Source organism: Bos javanicus, chromosome 27 (genome assembly GCF_032452875.1).
Source record: "Bos javanicus breed banteng chromosome 27, ARS-OSU_banteng_1.0, whole genome shotgun sequence".
NCBI lineage: Eukaryota > Metazoa > Chordata > Mammalia > Artiodactyla > Bovidae > Bos > Bos javanicus.
The window spans coordinates 38,120,581-38,135,827 of NC_083894.1; the positions used below are offsets into that span (position 1 = coordinate 38,120,581).

At 54.9% G+C, this 15,247-nt stretch overlaps 1 protein-coding gene across 7 annotated transcripts in view; it reads left to right on the top strand.

The window, feature by feature from the left end:
- CSGALNACT1 (chondroitin sulfate N-acetylgalactosaminyltransferase 1) overlaps nucleotides 1-15,162 on the top strand; it is a 337,768-nt gene extending 322,606 nt beyond the window's left edge. For all 7 annotated transcript variants that reach the window (XM_061404634.1, XM_061404638.1, XM_061404636.1 and 4 more), the window contains 4 exons: nucleotides 3,163-3,341; nucleotides 4,180-4,274; nucleotides 11,353-11,434; nucleotides 13,509-15,162. In XM_061404634.1, the coding sequence (XP_061260618.1) occupies nucleotides 3,163-3,341; nucleotides 4,180-4,274; nucleotides 11,353-11,434; nucleotides 13,509-13,798 (646 nt within the window). In that variant the 3' untranslated portion in view covers nucleotides 13,799-15,162. The remainder of the gene's footprint in view (nucleotides 1-3,162; nucleotides 3,342-4,179; nucleotides 4,275-11,352; nucleotides 11,435-13,508) is intronic.
- Nucleotides 15,163-15,247: the final 85 nt, after the last annotated feature.

Below are 15,247 nucleotides of genomic sequence, written 5' to 3' on the forward strand. Positions count from 1 at the left end.
TACCATGCTCCTTCGTCCATGGGATTTTCCAGGCAAGAGTACAGCAGTGGGTTGCCATTGCCTTCTCCAGGAGATCTTCCCGACCCAGGGATTGAACCTGGGTCTCCCTCATTGTAGGCAGACGCTTTACCATCTGAGTCACCAGGGAAGTCCATACATATATAATTTATCTATTTTTGGCTGTGCTGGGTCTTCGTGCTGTGAGGCCTTGTCTCTCGCTGTGGCGAGTGGGGCTACTCTTTGCTGCGTTGCTCGGGCTTCTCGTGTTGGCTTGTCTCGTTGCGGTGGCTTCTCTCATTGCGATGCCTTCTCTCGTTGCAGAGCACAGGCTCGGTAGTTGTGGCACACGGGCTTAGCTTCTCTGTGGCATGTGGGACCCTCCTGGATGAGGGATTGACCTCGAGTCTCCTGCGTTGGCAGGCAGATTCTTTACCCCTGCGCCACCAGGGAAGCTCTGGTAGTTCAGTTTCTAACGCTGCCTGTATTATTTTAACTATTCACCGTGACTCGACTGTGTAAATGTGTGACATTCTACACAGTAAGTAGCAAATACGCTATTTGTGTAAATATTTGGTATGTCAGCACCGATAAACCGTAGGCTATTTGGAACGAAAATCCTGAGTGTCTTTTAACACCACAATTCAGGGACCTGCCCTCCTCCACTCTTGGCAGAAGTTACTTGCTGTTGTTCAAATAGGAAGCCTTTTTTCTATTTGAAAGCTCTAATGACAGACCTTGGGAAGCCTCTGGGAGGAGGCACCTGAGTCCTGGGTCAGATACATCTGAACCGGGATTTGATGCTTCAGCAGGGCAGCCCTGCCTGCCCTGGAAATCAGCTGACGGATGTCCCCGTGGGCTGGGCGGGTCCCACAGAGTGTGGACTGTGAGACTGTCAAGAGCAGAGATCTGCTGCAGCTCTGAGAGGAAGCCGGGCCCCCGGGCGGGGGATGCGTCCTGAGAGGCTGGCTCAGATGAACAGGTGGAGAGTCACGCATCTCTCAAGGGTAGAACCGCCCTGGAAAGTGACCAGGTAGGGCAGGGGGAGGTGGGCTGCAGAAACCTCCGGTGGGGTGGGAGGATGGTGAAGGGCCGCATGTCAGCTGGATGTCTTCTCTGGGGACAAGGAGGCCGAACCATGCCTTTTGGGGGAAGCTTTGGGACGCAACCTCAAGGCGCGCCTCAGGAAATAGGATCCGGGGCCACCTGCCCGGGGAGAAGAGTCGAGATGGAGTTCAGAAAGAGGAGAGTCCCCCTCACGTAGAGCGAATCAGCCAGCAGTGGAATCTTAGCTTGTGAAGGGCCTGAACGCATCCATGAGGCTTGGCAGCCGGAAGTGGAATGACTGCCCAGGTAACGCGGGGCAGGGCTGGACTGGAGTGGTTCGTCTGTGGACACGTTTAGTCGCCAGCACCTGCTGAGCACCCAGTGGGGCTGGGCGGCTCCAGAGCCTGGCCCGAGGCTCCAGACTCGCCCTGCGGTGCTCCACCAGCCACCGGACCTCCTGCCATGTCTGGCCTCAGACTCGGACAAGGTTGGGCCCAGGTTTCCAGGATAAAAAATGAGCAAGCTCATGCCCATGTCTAAAGGGAGGTGACAGATCAGGAAAAGGTAGCAGAGCTAGCTCCACTGATTAAGCTGCACGTGTGAAGCTCATGGCTCTGCATTTGTGTTGACCTTCACCCAAGACAGTTTCAGACTTCAGACAGTGGGTATGGGTTATTGAGGAGCCTTCCCTGGTGGCTCAGATGGTAAAGAATCCACCTGCAATGCAGGAGATGCAGGTTCGATCCCTGGGTCGGGAAGACCCCCTGGAGAAGGGAATGGCAACCCACTCCAGTATTCTTGCCTGGAGAATCCCACGGACAGAGGAGCCTGGCAGGCTACAGTCCACGGGGTCGCAAGAGTTGGACACGATTTAGTGACTCAACCATCACCACATGGGTTTTTGAACCTCTTTTGAGGCAACGAGATTAGAGAGAACTTGGGGGTGGGATAGGCTGGGTTGGGGGAGGGTTCAGAGCCAGGAGCAAGGAAGCCATCAGGCAGGAGAGGTACATGCAGCCAGCAGGAGGGGGTGCTGGCTGGATGCGAGGCCTGCACAGGTGGACTTGGGTGCTCCAGTAGGACCAGAGTGGGTGTCTGGTTCTCTCTGGGAGAAGCAGCCCCATCCCACTCGGTACTGGATGAATTCCTGGAATTTTGTTCAAGCCATGCCCCATTTCAGAAGGTTCTGGGCAGGAACAGCCAAGTGAAGAAACACCTGGACTCCCTTACCCAGCCCTGTGCTGGTAACAGATTGGCTGATGCTTACCCAGTGCTTTATGCTCTTGGCAATGCTTGCCTCACTGGTAACTCTGAGCAGTTAAGGAAGGTGTCGTTATTTCCGTTTTGCAGGTGAGGCAACCGAGGCTCCAGGAGATTTATGGGCTTACTTAGATCACAGCCTTAATGCACAGGAGAGCCAGGCCCCAGATGCCCCAACCTTCTGAATCCCAGTGGTGTGTCCTTGGCATGTTTGGCCGCTTCACCTATGGGTGGGAAAGGGGGTCCAGGTGTAAGTGTCTGGGGATAGACCCAGACCGTCCTGCTGGCCGCCTGGACTTCAGCGCTGACGAGGAGCTGCTTGGTGGGCCGTGGCAGCGTGGCTATGTTTCTTTGGCCAGCGGTTTCAGTTTCATTGGCTCCAGGGCCATGGGGTTGTCCCAGGTTCTGTTGCCTGGTCTTCTCTGGCTCGTGTTCTCTCCCTCACATTAGCCTTGACAGTTGTTTTCAATATGGGAAGAAACAAGAAATAAATCGGTACTTATACTGGCTCAGACAGTAAAGAATCTGCCTGCAACTCAGGAGACCTACGTTTCATCCCTGGGTTGCAAACATCCCCTGGAAAAGGGACAAGCTACCCACTCCAGTATTCTTGCCTGGAGAATTCCATGGACAGAGGAGCCTGGCAGGCTACAGTCCAGGGGGTCGCAAGGAGTTGAACATGACTGAGCGTCAAAACACGTCCAGACTTCACTAGATATTTTCATGTCCTTAATCCCAGCGCCCTCAGGTCGCAGAGGACACGTGGCGGGATGCCGTGGGCCTTGGCTGTGCATTTTCCAGGGAGTTCTGTCCTGCGAGCCTGGGCCCCTGAGTGACCGTGTCTGGTCTCCCTTTCAGAGCCGCCAACTTCAGGAACTTCACCTTCATCCAGCTGAGCGGAGAGTTCTCTCGGGGGAAGGGGCTGGATGTGGGCGCCCGCTCCTGGAAGGGCAGCAACGTGCTGCTCTTCTTCTGCGACGTGGACATCTACTTCACCTCCGAGTTCCTCAACACCTGCAGGCTGAACGCGCAGCCAGGTGGGCTCCCCTCCCGGGCACCCTTCTCGGCACAGCTCGCTCTGACCACCAGCTCCACATCAGCCTTCAGCCCCCCAGTGACGGAGACAGGGGAGCTGTCTCATTGATTCCTCCTTTGGTGTTGCGCTGGGGGCCTGTTGGCTACCGTAGCTCCAGGCTCTCAGTCCCAAAGGCGTGTCCATAACCCCTTTTCTGTTCTCTCCTGGGAGGTCAGCTTCAGGGGATAACCAGGAGCAAGTGTGGTGGGGAGGACGTGGGCTGAAACCACAGGGAGGGCGTGTCTGTGCGCAGCCCCCAGGGCAGGAGGGGCCCCGAGCAGAAAGAACCAACGACCCAAAAACTGTTCTCAAAGCCTGGGAGTCAGTGGCAAGGCTGACACTCAACTGCTAGCCACTGGAATGGCTGTGTTGGTTGTTAAAAAACCTGAAATGCTTCTGTGTCAGTGGATAAAGAGCAGCCACCCTGGGCTCCCTGAGTCTGTTCCTGCTGCCTGAGGTCACCCTGGCCAACTGCCCCGAGAGCCAGTAGTTAAAGGGTTAAGATCTAGCTGGGCAGGGGGCATTGAGACCGTCATTCACACCCATTCCCACTGGTAGTGTCCAATGCTGGAGCCACTGGCCATCAGCCCTTGGAGCATCACCCCCATTCTGGGGAGTCAGGAATCCAAGTCTGTCCTTCTGGTCTACCTGCTGCAGTTCTAAGATCTGTCAGGGTCTAGTGAAGAGAAACAGGGACGTGCATGCAGACGCCAGGGGTGTGTCCGAGGGTTGAATATAAGTGAATAAGCCTAATAGCTCTATCTGTCCCTTTAAGCGAATGTTTGTTTTCTGATGTGCAGGGAAGAAGGTGTTTTATCCCGTCCTTTTTAGTCAGTACAATCCAGGCATAATATACGGCCATCATGATGCAATCCCTGCTTTGGAGCAGCAGCTGGTGAGTGCTCCCCTTGGGGCCTGGGTGGGGGGTGCTCTGTTTTATGGCTGTCATTCCCAGGGGCACCTGGCCACGAGTGGAGGTGAGTGGAAATCTGAGGGTTGCTTCCTTAAGTAATTTGTAAGTTTGGCAGATTTTCTGGCCTTTCCTCCAGCACCTCATCCATTAAAAAGTACTTGCAGTATTTAAAAGTGGGAAGTAAACAGGAGCAATACCTTACAGAAAGGTAGTTTCACACCTTTATAGCTTTCTTCTGGCATTTTGGAAACCAGTATCATTGTATTATGGATGAAGCACATTTTCCTTTATTATTGCAAAGCGCTGCAAGGTAAGAAAGCTGAGATTCAGGCTCCGATTGGACAGGCAGAAGATAAAAGTTAGAAAGAGGTGGCTGACCCCCCGGGCACACAGTGAGTTAGGGACGCGGGGCCAGATCACTGCTTCCACTTACCGTTCCATTGGCATCGGAAGTGTCACCAGCCAGGTGGCTTTCACAGGAGTGTGGGAGGGACTCTGTGCTGAGATCCTGGTGCACAGGTGATGGTAGACACAGCACCCAGGCGCTCCTTAAGCTGAGATGTCTTCGTTGGTCCTTTAAGCAGAGAAACAGTGTAGGTTTCAGAAAGATGGGTGAAGGCAGCAGAGGGTCCCCGTGTCGCCAGAAGGCGCCCCCCCCCCCAGGGTTGTTGTCACCTAGCTGCCATCGTCTGCAGAGACCAGGGGGCTTGTCTAAAGCCGATGCCGGCTCAGGCTGCGGGCGGGGGCCATGCCTTGAGGGCCGTGTCTCTTGTGGAGGTAAAGCTGCGTCCTGGTCCTGTCGCCTCTCACGCTGGAGAACAGAAGCTTCCCTATGACCCTGAGAAGTGCTGGACTCCCCAGTGCTTTCCTGCAGCGGGAAGGGAAGCTGATTTCATTGAACACGTGTTCTAAGAAATTCTTTAGGAGGGCCAATTCTGTGTTGAAGCTTCCAGATGTAGGAAAACCTGTTCTCTCCCATCCCCGCCACCCCCCCCCCACCCCGCATCCTGGGTCCCCTTCCTGTTCTTTTCTGGCAGCTGATATATAATGACCTTTTCCAGAAAGTTCCAGCTTGGGCTGCTGCAGGCTGGACAAGGGTGGTTCTGCACCCCGCCCCAGTTGGAGCCTGACCATCATCCTCTCTTCCCCCAGGGAAGTTTGAATATCGCAGCTTCTTTGTCCGACTCTGCGTGCTGTGTATATATGCAGGTGCTTTGCACATCAACACTGTGAGAGCTCTTCACTCCCCAAGAACCAAGTTTACCTGCTTAGGGGTGATAACCGCCCCTGTTGAGACAGAGAAATTTCACACTTCCTTTCCATAGAGTTCTTAGCTTCTCATAGGGCTCCAGTGGGAATCGAATTCCAGGTTTATTTTCTTTCAACCATTCAGTATTAGTTCCTCTGATTTTAAACAAAGTACTGCTTTGCATTTGACGTTGAATGGGCTTCATGGTTCAGCTTCAAATCAAGGCCTTACTTGCTTGCAGGGAATTCATTTCATTGAACAGTTTAAAAGTTTCATCCTTCTGTTGCTGTTCCTGTAGGGAAGCCGGAGAATCTGGTCAAACTAGTTTCTCAGATCCTCAGGATAAGTGGTCAGGTCAGAAGCAGAACTCAGATTGCTGTGTCCACAGCTCCGAGGCCTCTGAGCTCTCCTGCAACCTTGACCACTCACATCCAAGTCCACCTAAGACCTTCACTCTTTCTCCTAGACTCAGCCTGGGTCACACAGCCAGCTAGAGCTCAGATCAATACCGGGATTCACTTACCTAGTGTGATGGAAACAGTTTTGCTTGGGATCTAGGTGAGAACCGAAATAGAAGGGAAATGTCAGAGGAGAACATCCAACCCCAGAAGTTAATATGGTGGAGAGAGGACGTGTGGGTGCAGAGAGCAGGTAAAATAAAAGGTGGTGATTGGAGGTGGGCGAATTAGGAAAGACTTCCTGCCAGGGGTTCATTTTGGCTCAGTCTTGAAACATCCGACACATACTTATTAATAAATTCTCGAGAGCCTTCACTGGAACACGTCAGTATCAAGGGGAAGGCAAAGCTCAGATGCAGAACTCGGCTGTGACAGGTGACGGCCACGTCCAGACAAGAGGCAGGCTTTGCCGGCAGCCCTGCTGATGTGACTTGGGTACCACTTATCACTTCTGGCTGTTGCCTCTGACATTGGATGACATCTGATAACATTTGCCTGCAGACAAAGGCGAGAAACCAAATTTAAGGGGACTTCTTTTGTGTCCAGGTTACTTCTTTCTGTACGTTTGAGTACAGTTGGTAATCAGCATTAAGTGAAATCACGGGATTTCATACTATTGTTTGACCTATTGAGTTTTAAACCTGAGACGAGCCTTGCTGATGCTCTAGTGTAGAAACAGCCTTCCAAGAAAGGAATAACTCTAAATAATTGCTAATTTCAGACATCCCCTTTCCTGGTTTGAGCCTTGTCAGTTCCTGCTGAGGCCCCAGGCAAGAAGCTGTCAGAAATCCTCTCTCCTTACGCTCCAGTCTCTCTGTCACCTTAGGCCAGAGATGAAATTCCAAAACACAGATTAATTCTATTAAAAAAAAGAAATCTTTGAGGACTTTGCTGATGGTCCGGTGGTTAAGATTCTGCGCTTCCAATGCAGGGGACACGGGCTGGATCCCTGGTCAGGGAACTAAAATCCCACAGGCCCTGTGGTATGCTCCAAATGAGGTGTTCAAAGCCCCATCTGTGAAGGGAGAAGGAGCTGCCTGTCTTCCAGACGTCAGTCCTCCCACGGGGCCTGGTTTGGGCGCCCTCTGACGTCTCGAAACAGAGCTGAGGAGAGAGTTCTTTGCTGGTCCTGGCCACACCAGCACAGCCCTGACCCCTGATTCCTTTGGGGGTGAACTGGCCTCCACAATCTGACCCTCAGACTGATCACAGAGGAGTTGTCTGCAGACCCTGGCACCCGGGTGTGACCCGCTGCTCTGCCAGGCGGGCAGCCTTGCCCGGGGTCTCCCGAGCTGCCCGCCTCGCCCCCCGCCCAGGGCCATCTCCTCTCCAGCACTGAGGCCACGATGCCTGGCTGCTCCCTCTGCCACGTGGCCCTGCCCCTCACTGTCTGATGAGTGGTCAGCATGCACCTAGTGTGCAGGCCCGGCCTCAGCTCTCTCTGCTTAGACCCTTCTCTCTCCTTTTGTCCAAAGAGGAGTTTGCCACTGGCCCACTGCTCTGCCAGGTGGCAGCCCTGTCCGGGGTCTCCCGAGCTGCCTGCCCCCGCCCCCCAGGGCCATCTCTCCAGCACTGAGGCCACGATGCCTGGTGTGCAGGCCCAGCCTCAGCTCTCTCCGCTTAGACCCTTCTCTCTCCTTTCGTCCAAAGAGGACGTTGCCACTGGCCTGAATTTGTTTAAACTTCTAAGAACTGATAACTGGGCCTGGGCCGTCCCTCTAGTCTGTCTTCCTTTGTTCCACTAGCAGACTCTCCCTGAGAACCGAGAGTCCCACTAACGCATGCTGTGTCTGTGGCCTTGGGGCAGCTGGCATTCTCTGCCTGCGTGGTCCTGTGAAAAGGACTGTCCCGCTCACATCACAGGGAGAACCTTGCAGCTCAGGGCTGGGTGCCACTTGTTCAGAAGTCTCCATGCTGGGGCACAGGTTGGGGACTCCCTCCTACTGCAGGATGAGGGGCAGCCTGGCCCCGGGACCCGCAGACCAGGGTGTCCGCTGCTCACTGCGTGATGCCTGGCCCGGGGCAGGCCCTTCCCGGAAGGTGTTTATGGAGCATCCCAGGACGTCAGCGGAGCATTGGCCAGGAGAGAGGCAGGCCTGCAGACCCCGGGCCTGTGGGGTTTCCGGTGACATGAGGCCGGCCAGATGCAGCAGCCTTGGTTCTGGGGAGCCTGTCTCTGACGTAGAGGAAATATTCTGCCTGAGTATTTGTAGTTGTTTACCTTCTGACCGAGCATGCTTCCTGCGTGACTGTGGGGAGCCGCCTTCCTGCATCTGTGGGGAGAGGCTGATCTGTGCTTGGCATTCGGTTCTGATCGGAAGTCATCACTCCCGTCACGTGACCACCATCCCGCGGGGTGTGGCCGGCACGGGCGGTGCCTGCTGGACTCGGGGCGTGGAGACGGGGCTGGCGGAGGGGCAGGCGGCCTTGTGACGAGCAGGGCGCCGGAAACGGGTGCGATCCCGGCCGGGCGATGCTCCCCTTACGGCATCACCGTCGTCTGCAGTCTCCTCCTCCTCTGACGTGGTGGACATCGCCCGTGTGTGTCGCTCTGCCCCGTCCGGAAGCCGGGGGCAGAGGTTCTAAGAAGTCGAGCCATCTGTTCTGAGCCTAGGAAGGCGGAAGCCTTTCTATCTGTGGGTCCAGATCTCACAGTTCTGGGGGTCTCCTCGGTGGATGCCTAGGCCTTGGGCTGAGCTCCTCGCGGCTAAGCATTCCCTACCGGAGCTGCGCCTGTCTCCGGCGGCCGGGCGCTCTCCTCTGGCGGAGGAGTGACTGAGGGCCGGCGCCTGTGCACTGTGTTCGGGGGGCTGCAGGTCTAGCCGTGAAGGAGACCCGGAGCCTGTGTTCGCCAGTGGTGGTGGGTGGGTGTGGACGGCAGACCGAAACAGCCCATCAGCAGGAGCGCTTCCGGGAGCCATGGTGTTTCAGGGAAAATGTAAACCGGCCCATGGGACGCCAGGTGGGAGCTGACGCTGGCGGGGGGTCAGCGTGACCGCTCTCAGCAGAGTCCCCGTGGTGGGCGACCCTGGCTGGATGGTGTCCAGCGGGTGTCCAGCCTTTGGAGGCCTGTGAGCCTGGCACATTCACGGGGACCCAAGACGGGCAGGGCAGGCAGGAGCAGATCACCCGGGGCCTCTGTGGGCCCTGGAGTTCCCCACAGGTTTTATTCTGATGGCCTCGGGGCGGCGGGAGCTAACCAGCTACAGGGCTTGGATGGGGCCGGGCTGTGGTCTGACGCACACTTGAGGCCCCTCAGGCTCCAGTTGAAGGGTGTGGACTCGGCCAGTGTGCCCGTCTGTACGGGCACGTCTGTACACCCTCAGCATGCCCGTCTGTACAGGCCCATCTGTACCCCCTCAGCGTACCCCGACGGTACCTGCTGAGGGCACCGCCAGGTCCGTCCCCACGAAGGGCTGAATGTCCACATGCGCTTCCGATACCAGCTTTCCGTGGCCTGTGGGCTTCAGAGCTCGTGTTGAGAAGTGTGTGTGTCCTCATTCCCTGCCCACAGGTCACCTTCCTCTGTCCCACTGTCCCCAGGTGAGGGTCACACCTTGCCGGGCCCTGCATCCACTCAGCGGGTCCTGGCTGGCCACCTCCATAATCCCTCTTTCTTCCCCAGCGCTGGCCCTTGTTTTCCCCACTTGGGGCTTTCTCTCAAATTCCAGGGAGGCCTCCGCCACACGTTTGAAGTTGGGGTGCTGGGGCGACTCTCTCACTGCGTTTTTACCCAGGTCTTGTCCCCACCGCCAGAAAGGACAGGAGCCATCAGCTGCGGGAGAAACAGTGTCCCTGCCACCGCCAGGGGGGAGCAGAAGCCATTTCTAAAAAGGGACGCGGTGGAGATTTTCCTAGGCTTTCCTGCCCTGTGAACTCTCTCCAGCTGATACTAATAAATTATTATTGTTGCTGGGGGCTTATCCTGCAGCGGGCCTTTGTTCTGGAGTCGAGCTGGGAGGACACAGGCCCCCTCCTGGCCCTCCTTCTCCTTGGTCTGGTTCATGCCAGGCGGAGTGCCGATGACCTCTGTGTGTGTAGATTGCAGTAGAATAAGGTGGTCTCGTTGGTTGCAGGGTAAAGGGAATGTTAAGTCCATCACGGCTTCTGCAGGCCATTTGTTGAGTGTAGTCTAGCCTGTGCAGTGGATAGAGTGAAGCTCCCCTGGTGGCTCAACAGTACAGAATCCGTCTGCAATGCAGGAGTCCCAGGACAAGTGTGTTTGATCCTGGGTTTGGAAGGTCCCCTGGAGGGGCATCACAACCCACTCCAGTATTCTTCTGGAGAATTCCATGGACAGAGGAGCCTGGTGGGCTACAGTCCATGGGGTCACAAAGAGTGGCACACGACTGAAGCAAGGATGCTCACCCACGAATAGAGTGAGCCCTCAGGAATGTGGGCGCAGTAGGGAGTGAGTGTTTAGGTGCTGGGCTGGACGAGCCCTCGGGGCGACTTGGCTCAACCTCCTGATTAAAGAAGAGGAAACAGAGGGACGGGGGGCCTGCCTGAGGCACATGTGCTGGCCGGCGGGCTTGTGGGTCAGGACGTGTCGTTTCCAGTTAGCGGGGACCCAGGCCTGGCGTCCCAGGTGGAGACTGCAGACAGGAGGGGACCCTGCTGGGGGGCCTCCTTTCCTCCCAGCACCTACGTGAGTTTCCAGAATGAATCTGGGAAAATAACCAATACGGTCACAAATCTGTTTGCAGGTTTACTGCAGCCGCACATATATAAATAACAAAAAACACCTTGGAAGTCTTGCTGCTCCAACAAGTATGTTGGAAATGGACTTTTGAAGTGAGACATGCACAGGGCCTGGCCCAGCTTTTTACAGCTGCATCCTCACCCAGAGGGGACCACCCCCAACTATTCAGACTGGGAGAGCAGATGGTACTAAAGCAGTCCACGGATGAGTGGACAGAGCGTGTCCCCAGGACCTGGCCTCACCACGTCCTCATCCTGGGCCGGCACTGCTGACTCGGGCTTTCTTTTCATCCCCCTAGGGGTCCTGTTCGCACCCTGGGCCAGGCTGGCTGAGTTCCAGGTCCTTCTCTCTCCTTCTTTCAAACATCCCCAGCCCAGTGTTGGGCTGGACACACAAATGGCTTTTCCATGGTGCTGCCCCAAACCGGCCTTCCCCACTGGTCTCTGTGTGTATGTGTGTGTGTGTGGAAGCCTACATCTAGAAACACCCCAGCTAGAGGTGCCATAAGTCACCGGGCATGTTGAGGACAGAGGGGGATGTTGCTGTGCCTGGTTGTCCACGCCCCCACCAGAGGGTGACTGTGTCAGCGGCTCCCCCTGCCCCCATGTCCACTCCATCTCCCTCCGTCCAGTGATGGCACTCTCCCTGCAGGTCATAAAGAAGGAGACTGGATTCTGGAGAGATTTCGGGTTCGGGATGACGTGCCAGTACCAGTCCGACTTCATCAACATAGGTGAGCCCAGAGCCCGTTCCCTGATGGAGACCGTGCGGGTCCCTAAGAAGGCCGCCCCCTGGAAGGTCGCTGCATAAACGTGGCTCCAGACCAAGTCGCTCAGGGCTTGGCCCTGCACCCTCTGCACAGAGCATCCTCCACGGGGAGGGGATCCCCTGGACGGAAGGGCTGGGAGGGTCCCAGTTTCTCTGTGCTGAACCTGTGAAAATCCTAGACATCACTTCAGGTCCCCAGTGTGCAGGCACTGTCAACATGCACACGGGCACACGGGCACACATATGTACACCGATACACCGATGCCTACACGCATGTGCATGCACGCACACACACACATCTAGAACCCAGAGGGGAAAGGTTGTAGATTGGAGGCCAAGTCTCAGAGAGGCAGAGGGACCTCACAGCTAGAGAGCCCTGAGGGTCTCCTGTCCCCTGGGAGACAGCACATCACTCCCCAGGGCAGCACCTACTCTCCAGCCTCTAGAGGGAATGGCGTGGATTGTACATGACCAGGGGATGAGTGAACAGGCCAGAGCCGTGATCTTGGGCCCAGGACCTTGGGTGGTCCCCTGGAGGCCTGTCCTCACGTGGAGACACCCACCTTTGCGTCTCCTGGGGGTCCCCAGTCTTGTTCTCTCTTCACCGCCTCCCCTCTAGCCCAAGGCCTTGGGCTTCTTGTAAGGTCAGTGAGTTGATCTGAGGAGTTCCAGGAAGTTTGGTAGACAGCAGGGACTATAGGACCCTCAAAGAAATCACCTAACTAAATAAAAGCCCAAAGGACTTCCTGGAGGTCTAGTGTTTAAGATGCTGAGCTTCCACTGCAGGGGGCACAGGTTCCATCCCTGGTCAGGGAACTAAGATCCTGCATGCCGTGTGGCACAGCCAGAAAACAGAAAGAGAAAAAAAAAAACCACCTAATGTCTTGAAGTTAAGCCCTGTAAGAAAGAATAGAACACACAAGTCAAGGGTCTCTGGTGAGTGTGCTCAGATTCCCAGCAGGTCACCACGGGTGTGCTTCGATTTCTCTATAAATGGCCTAAATTATTATGTGTAAATCTAATTTTCAAAAATGACCTATTTTAAAACTTTTCTGAAGGAAATTTCCATTTTGAGAAACTCTTGTTTCCTTGTTCTGTGTGCAAGGAAAAGTGACTCTGCGATGATGTACGTTTATCGAATTTGGACTTAAGAGAGGCACAGCGGCCGCTGGTGCGACAACCAAGACTTGACTTCGGGCCCCGACCCGGAATCCTGCGTGTTTCCTCAACTGCCCAGCGGCCCTGCTTACAGGCAGGGGTGTGTCGAGCCCCGCCCCCAACTTCTGGCTCCATCAGAGCAGCGTGGCCTGGGGGCTGCAGGGAATCCGGCTAAATGACACAGCCACTGAGTGTTGAGTCACTGTTTCTTATGCGAGGCCAGGAACTCTCTGGAAGCAAGGAACAGTGACAAGCAAGTGGCCACTGCTTCCCGGTTCTGTCTGGGATGTGGTGGCTTTAAGTTAAGAGACAGGGGGATGTCACCATTCACAAAGGTGTGAAGGAGCCACTGTGATGTGAAGTAAGATGTCTTAAGTAAAACTTCAGAACTGTGAGGCCAGTCCTCTTAAAGTGACTCCTCTCACCGGCTTGCGGGGGCCCCTCACAGCTTTGGGGACTCCAGTCCGCAGGAGCGAGGGCAGTTTTGTAGGACATGAATTTTTCACACCTCCGGGCCCTCCCTGGTCTTTTCTCTGCAGGGGCAGGAGGGGGCCACGTTCGACAGAGCCCCACGAATTTCCGTTCAGAGGTTTGGGTTGGGACGTCGGGGGCGCTGCGGGCATAGCTGACCCCCACGTTGCTATGACGACAGCCCAGCTGCGGCTGCCCAGGCTTCCGGGATTCGGCGAGGCCGGGGGTGCGGTCTCGCCAGGGGGGTTCCTGAGTTCTCTGACCCCGGCAGACACGCACCACCTGGGCTCGGGGGGTCAGGGCGGGGAGACCTCCCCAAGCTGCTTCTACTGAGCGCGCTGGTGCTGGGTGGGGCCGGGGCCCAGCCAGGGCCCTCCGGCGCGCGTTCAGCCGTGTCTTCTGCCCCGCAGGCGGCTTCGACCTGGACATCAGAGGCTGGGGCGGCGAGGACGTGCACCTCTACCGCAAGTACCTGCACAGCAATCTGGTGGTGGTGCGCGCACCCGCGCGGGGCCTCTTCCACCTGTGGCACGAGAAACGCTGCGAGGATGAGCTGGCGCCCGAGCAGTACCGGATGTGCATGCAGTCCAAGGCCATGAACGAGGCGTCCCACGGGCAGCTGGGGATGCTGGTGTTCCGGCACGAGATCGAGGCCCACCTCCGCAGACAGAGACACAAGACGGGCAGCAAGAAGTCATGAACGGCCCCTGCAGGGAAGCAGGGGTGCGGAGACTCTTTATTTTTTTTTTCTTTCCTTTTTGCCGTTGCAACAAGGAAAAATATTGCCCCAAAAGGGCAAGGAAAGCATTCGACTGGTTAGTAAAACGGACGAGGGGGGTTTCTTTCTGCCTGTATAGCTTATGCAACAAGCATCAAACGCCCCCCTACTTGGCTGCAGAAGCAGCCCAAACACACCAAACCGCGGCGACCAACAGAGACGGTCTCATTGTGAGCTTGAAGGCGTGGAGGTTGGGATTGTGTTTACAGCAAAGTGAGTGCTGTTGTTCTGCGCTTATTGAAATATTCATGAAGGAAGGGAAGCTTTGTAAAAAGTTCATTAGGATGGAAGGCCAGCACATGCCTCCCGGTCTGAGGGGTGATCAGCCCTTCTCTGGGGTCTGGGAGCTGAGAGATCGGGATGCCGGCAAGGAGACCGTGTGAAATTCAAAGATACACTCATGGTGATCTTTGTGAATATAGTAAGCAAAACCAAATGGACTAAAAATGAGAAAACAAAGAAACTCGTAGCTATTGTATCATCTCCCCCAATATTAACCAGAAGTAATCTACTCATCTTTTTGGTTGTAGTTTTAACCATCTCTGTTAATTTTATTTAAAAATGCACTTTTTTTGGCTTATGAGTTATATTCTGCTTATTTAATTACTCATTTGCAAGCCTTATGAAGAGAGCACAAGTTAGCTACATTTTGGTATTTTCTAAGAAGATACTTTTTGCTGCCTTGGTTCAGTTCAGAGCATCAGATTGTGACCCACAGCCGGGGATATGGCAGACGCTGATCCTGTGGGGAGTGGCCAGCAGACGGTCATCAAGGGGATGGCGTGGCTTGGGGCTGCTGACCACACGGGCACACGGATACTTTATCTGAAGAGTATTTCCAAAGTGGAGCAACTGAACACTGGTGGGAATAGAAAATGTACTTTTTACCTTAACAGAGAAGGAAACAAACTCATTCAGACTGGTGATAAAAGTCAGAAAACACGTTTTCTCCTCAGGGGAACTGGGGACCACTTTCTTACCTGTTGAAATAAACCAAAGCAGACTGTATGAACCAAACGCTGTCTTTTCTAAGCAGGGTGCTCTTCCTGGCTTCTGGCTTCCACGAGAAGAAACACAAGGAAACGTCTTTAATGAAAGGTCACTCCACCCGCCAGCAGCCGGTGGGACAGACGATTGTGAGGTGGGATCTTCTAACACAGCCAAGCGGCAGTGACTTAATTGTTTTTTAAATTACGCTGTTCTACTCAGTCACCAAGATGCTTCTGAAAATCTCATTTTATTACATTTTACAACTATTAAAAAAAAATAAACGCAGTTAACATTTAGTGGTTTCTATGTTTATGTGAAAATTATTTACTTATTAGCCAGCACCAGATACAGAAGCTAATTATCTCTCATGTGCCTTGCCTT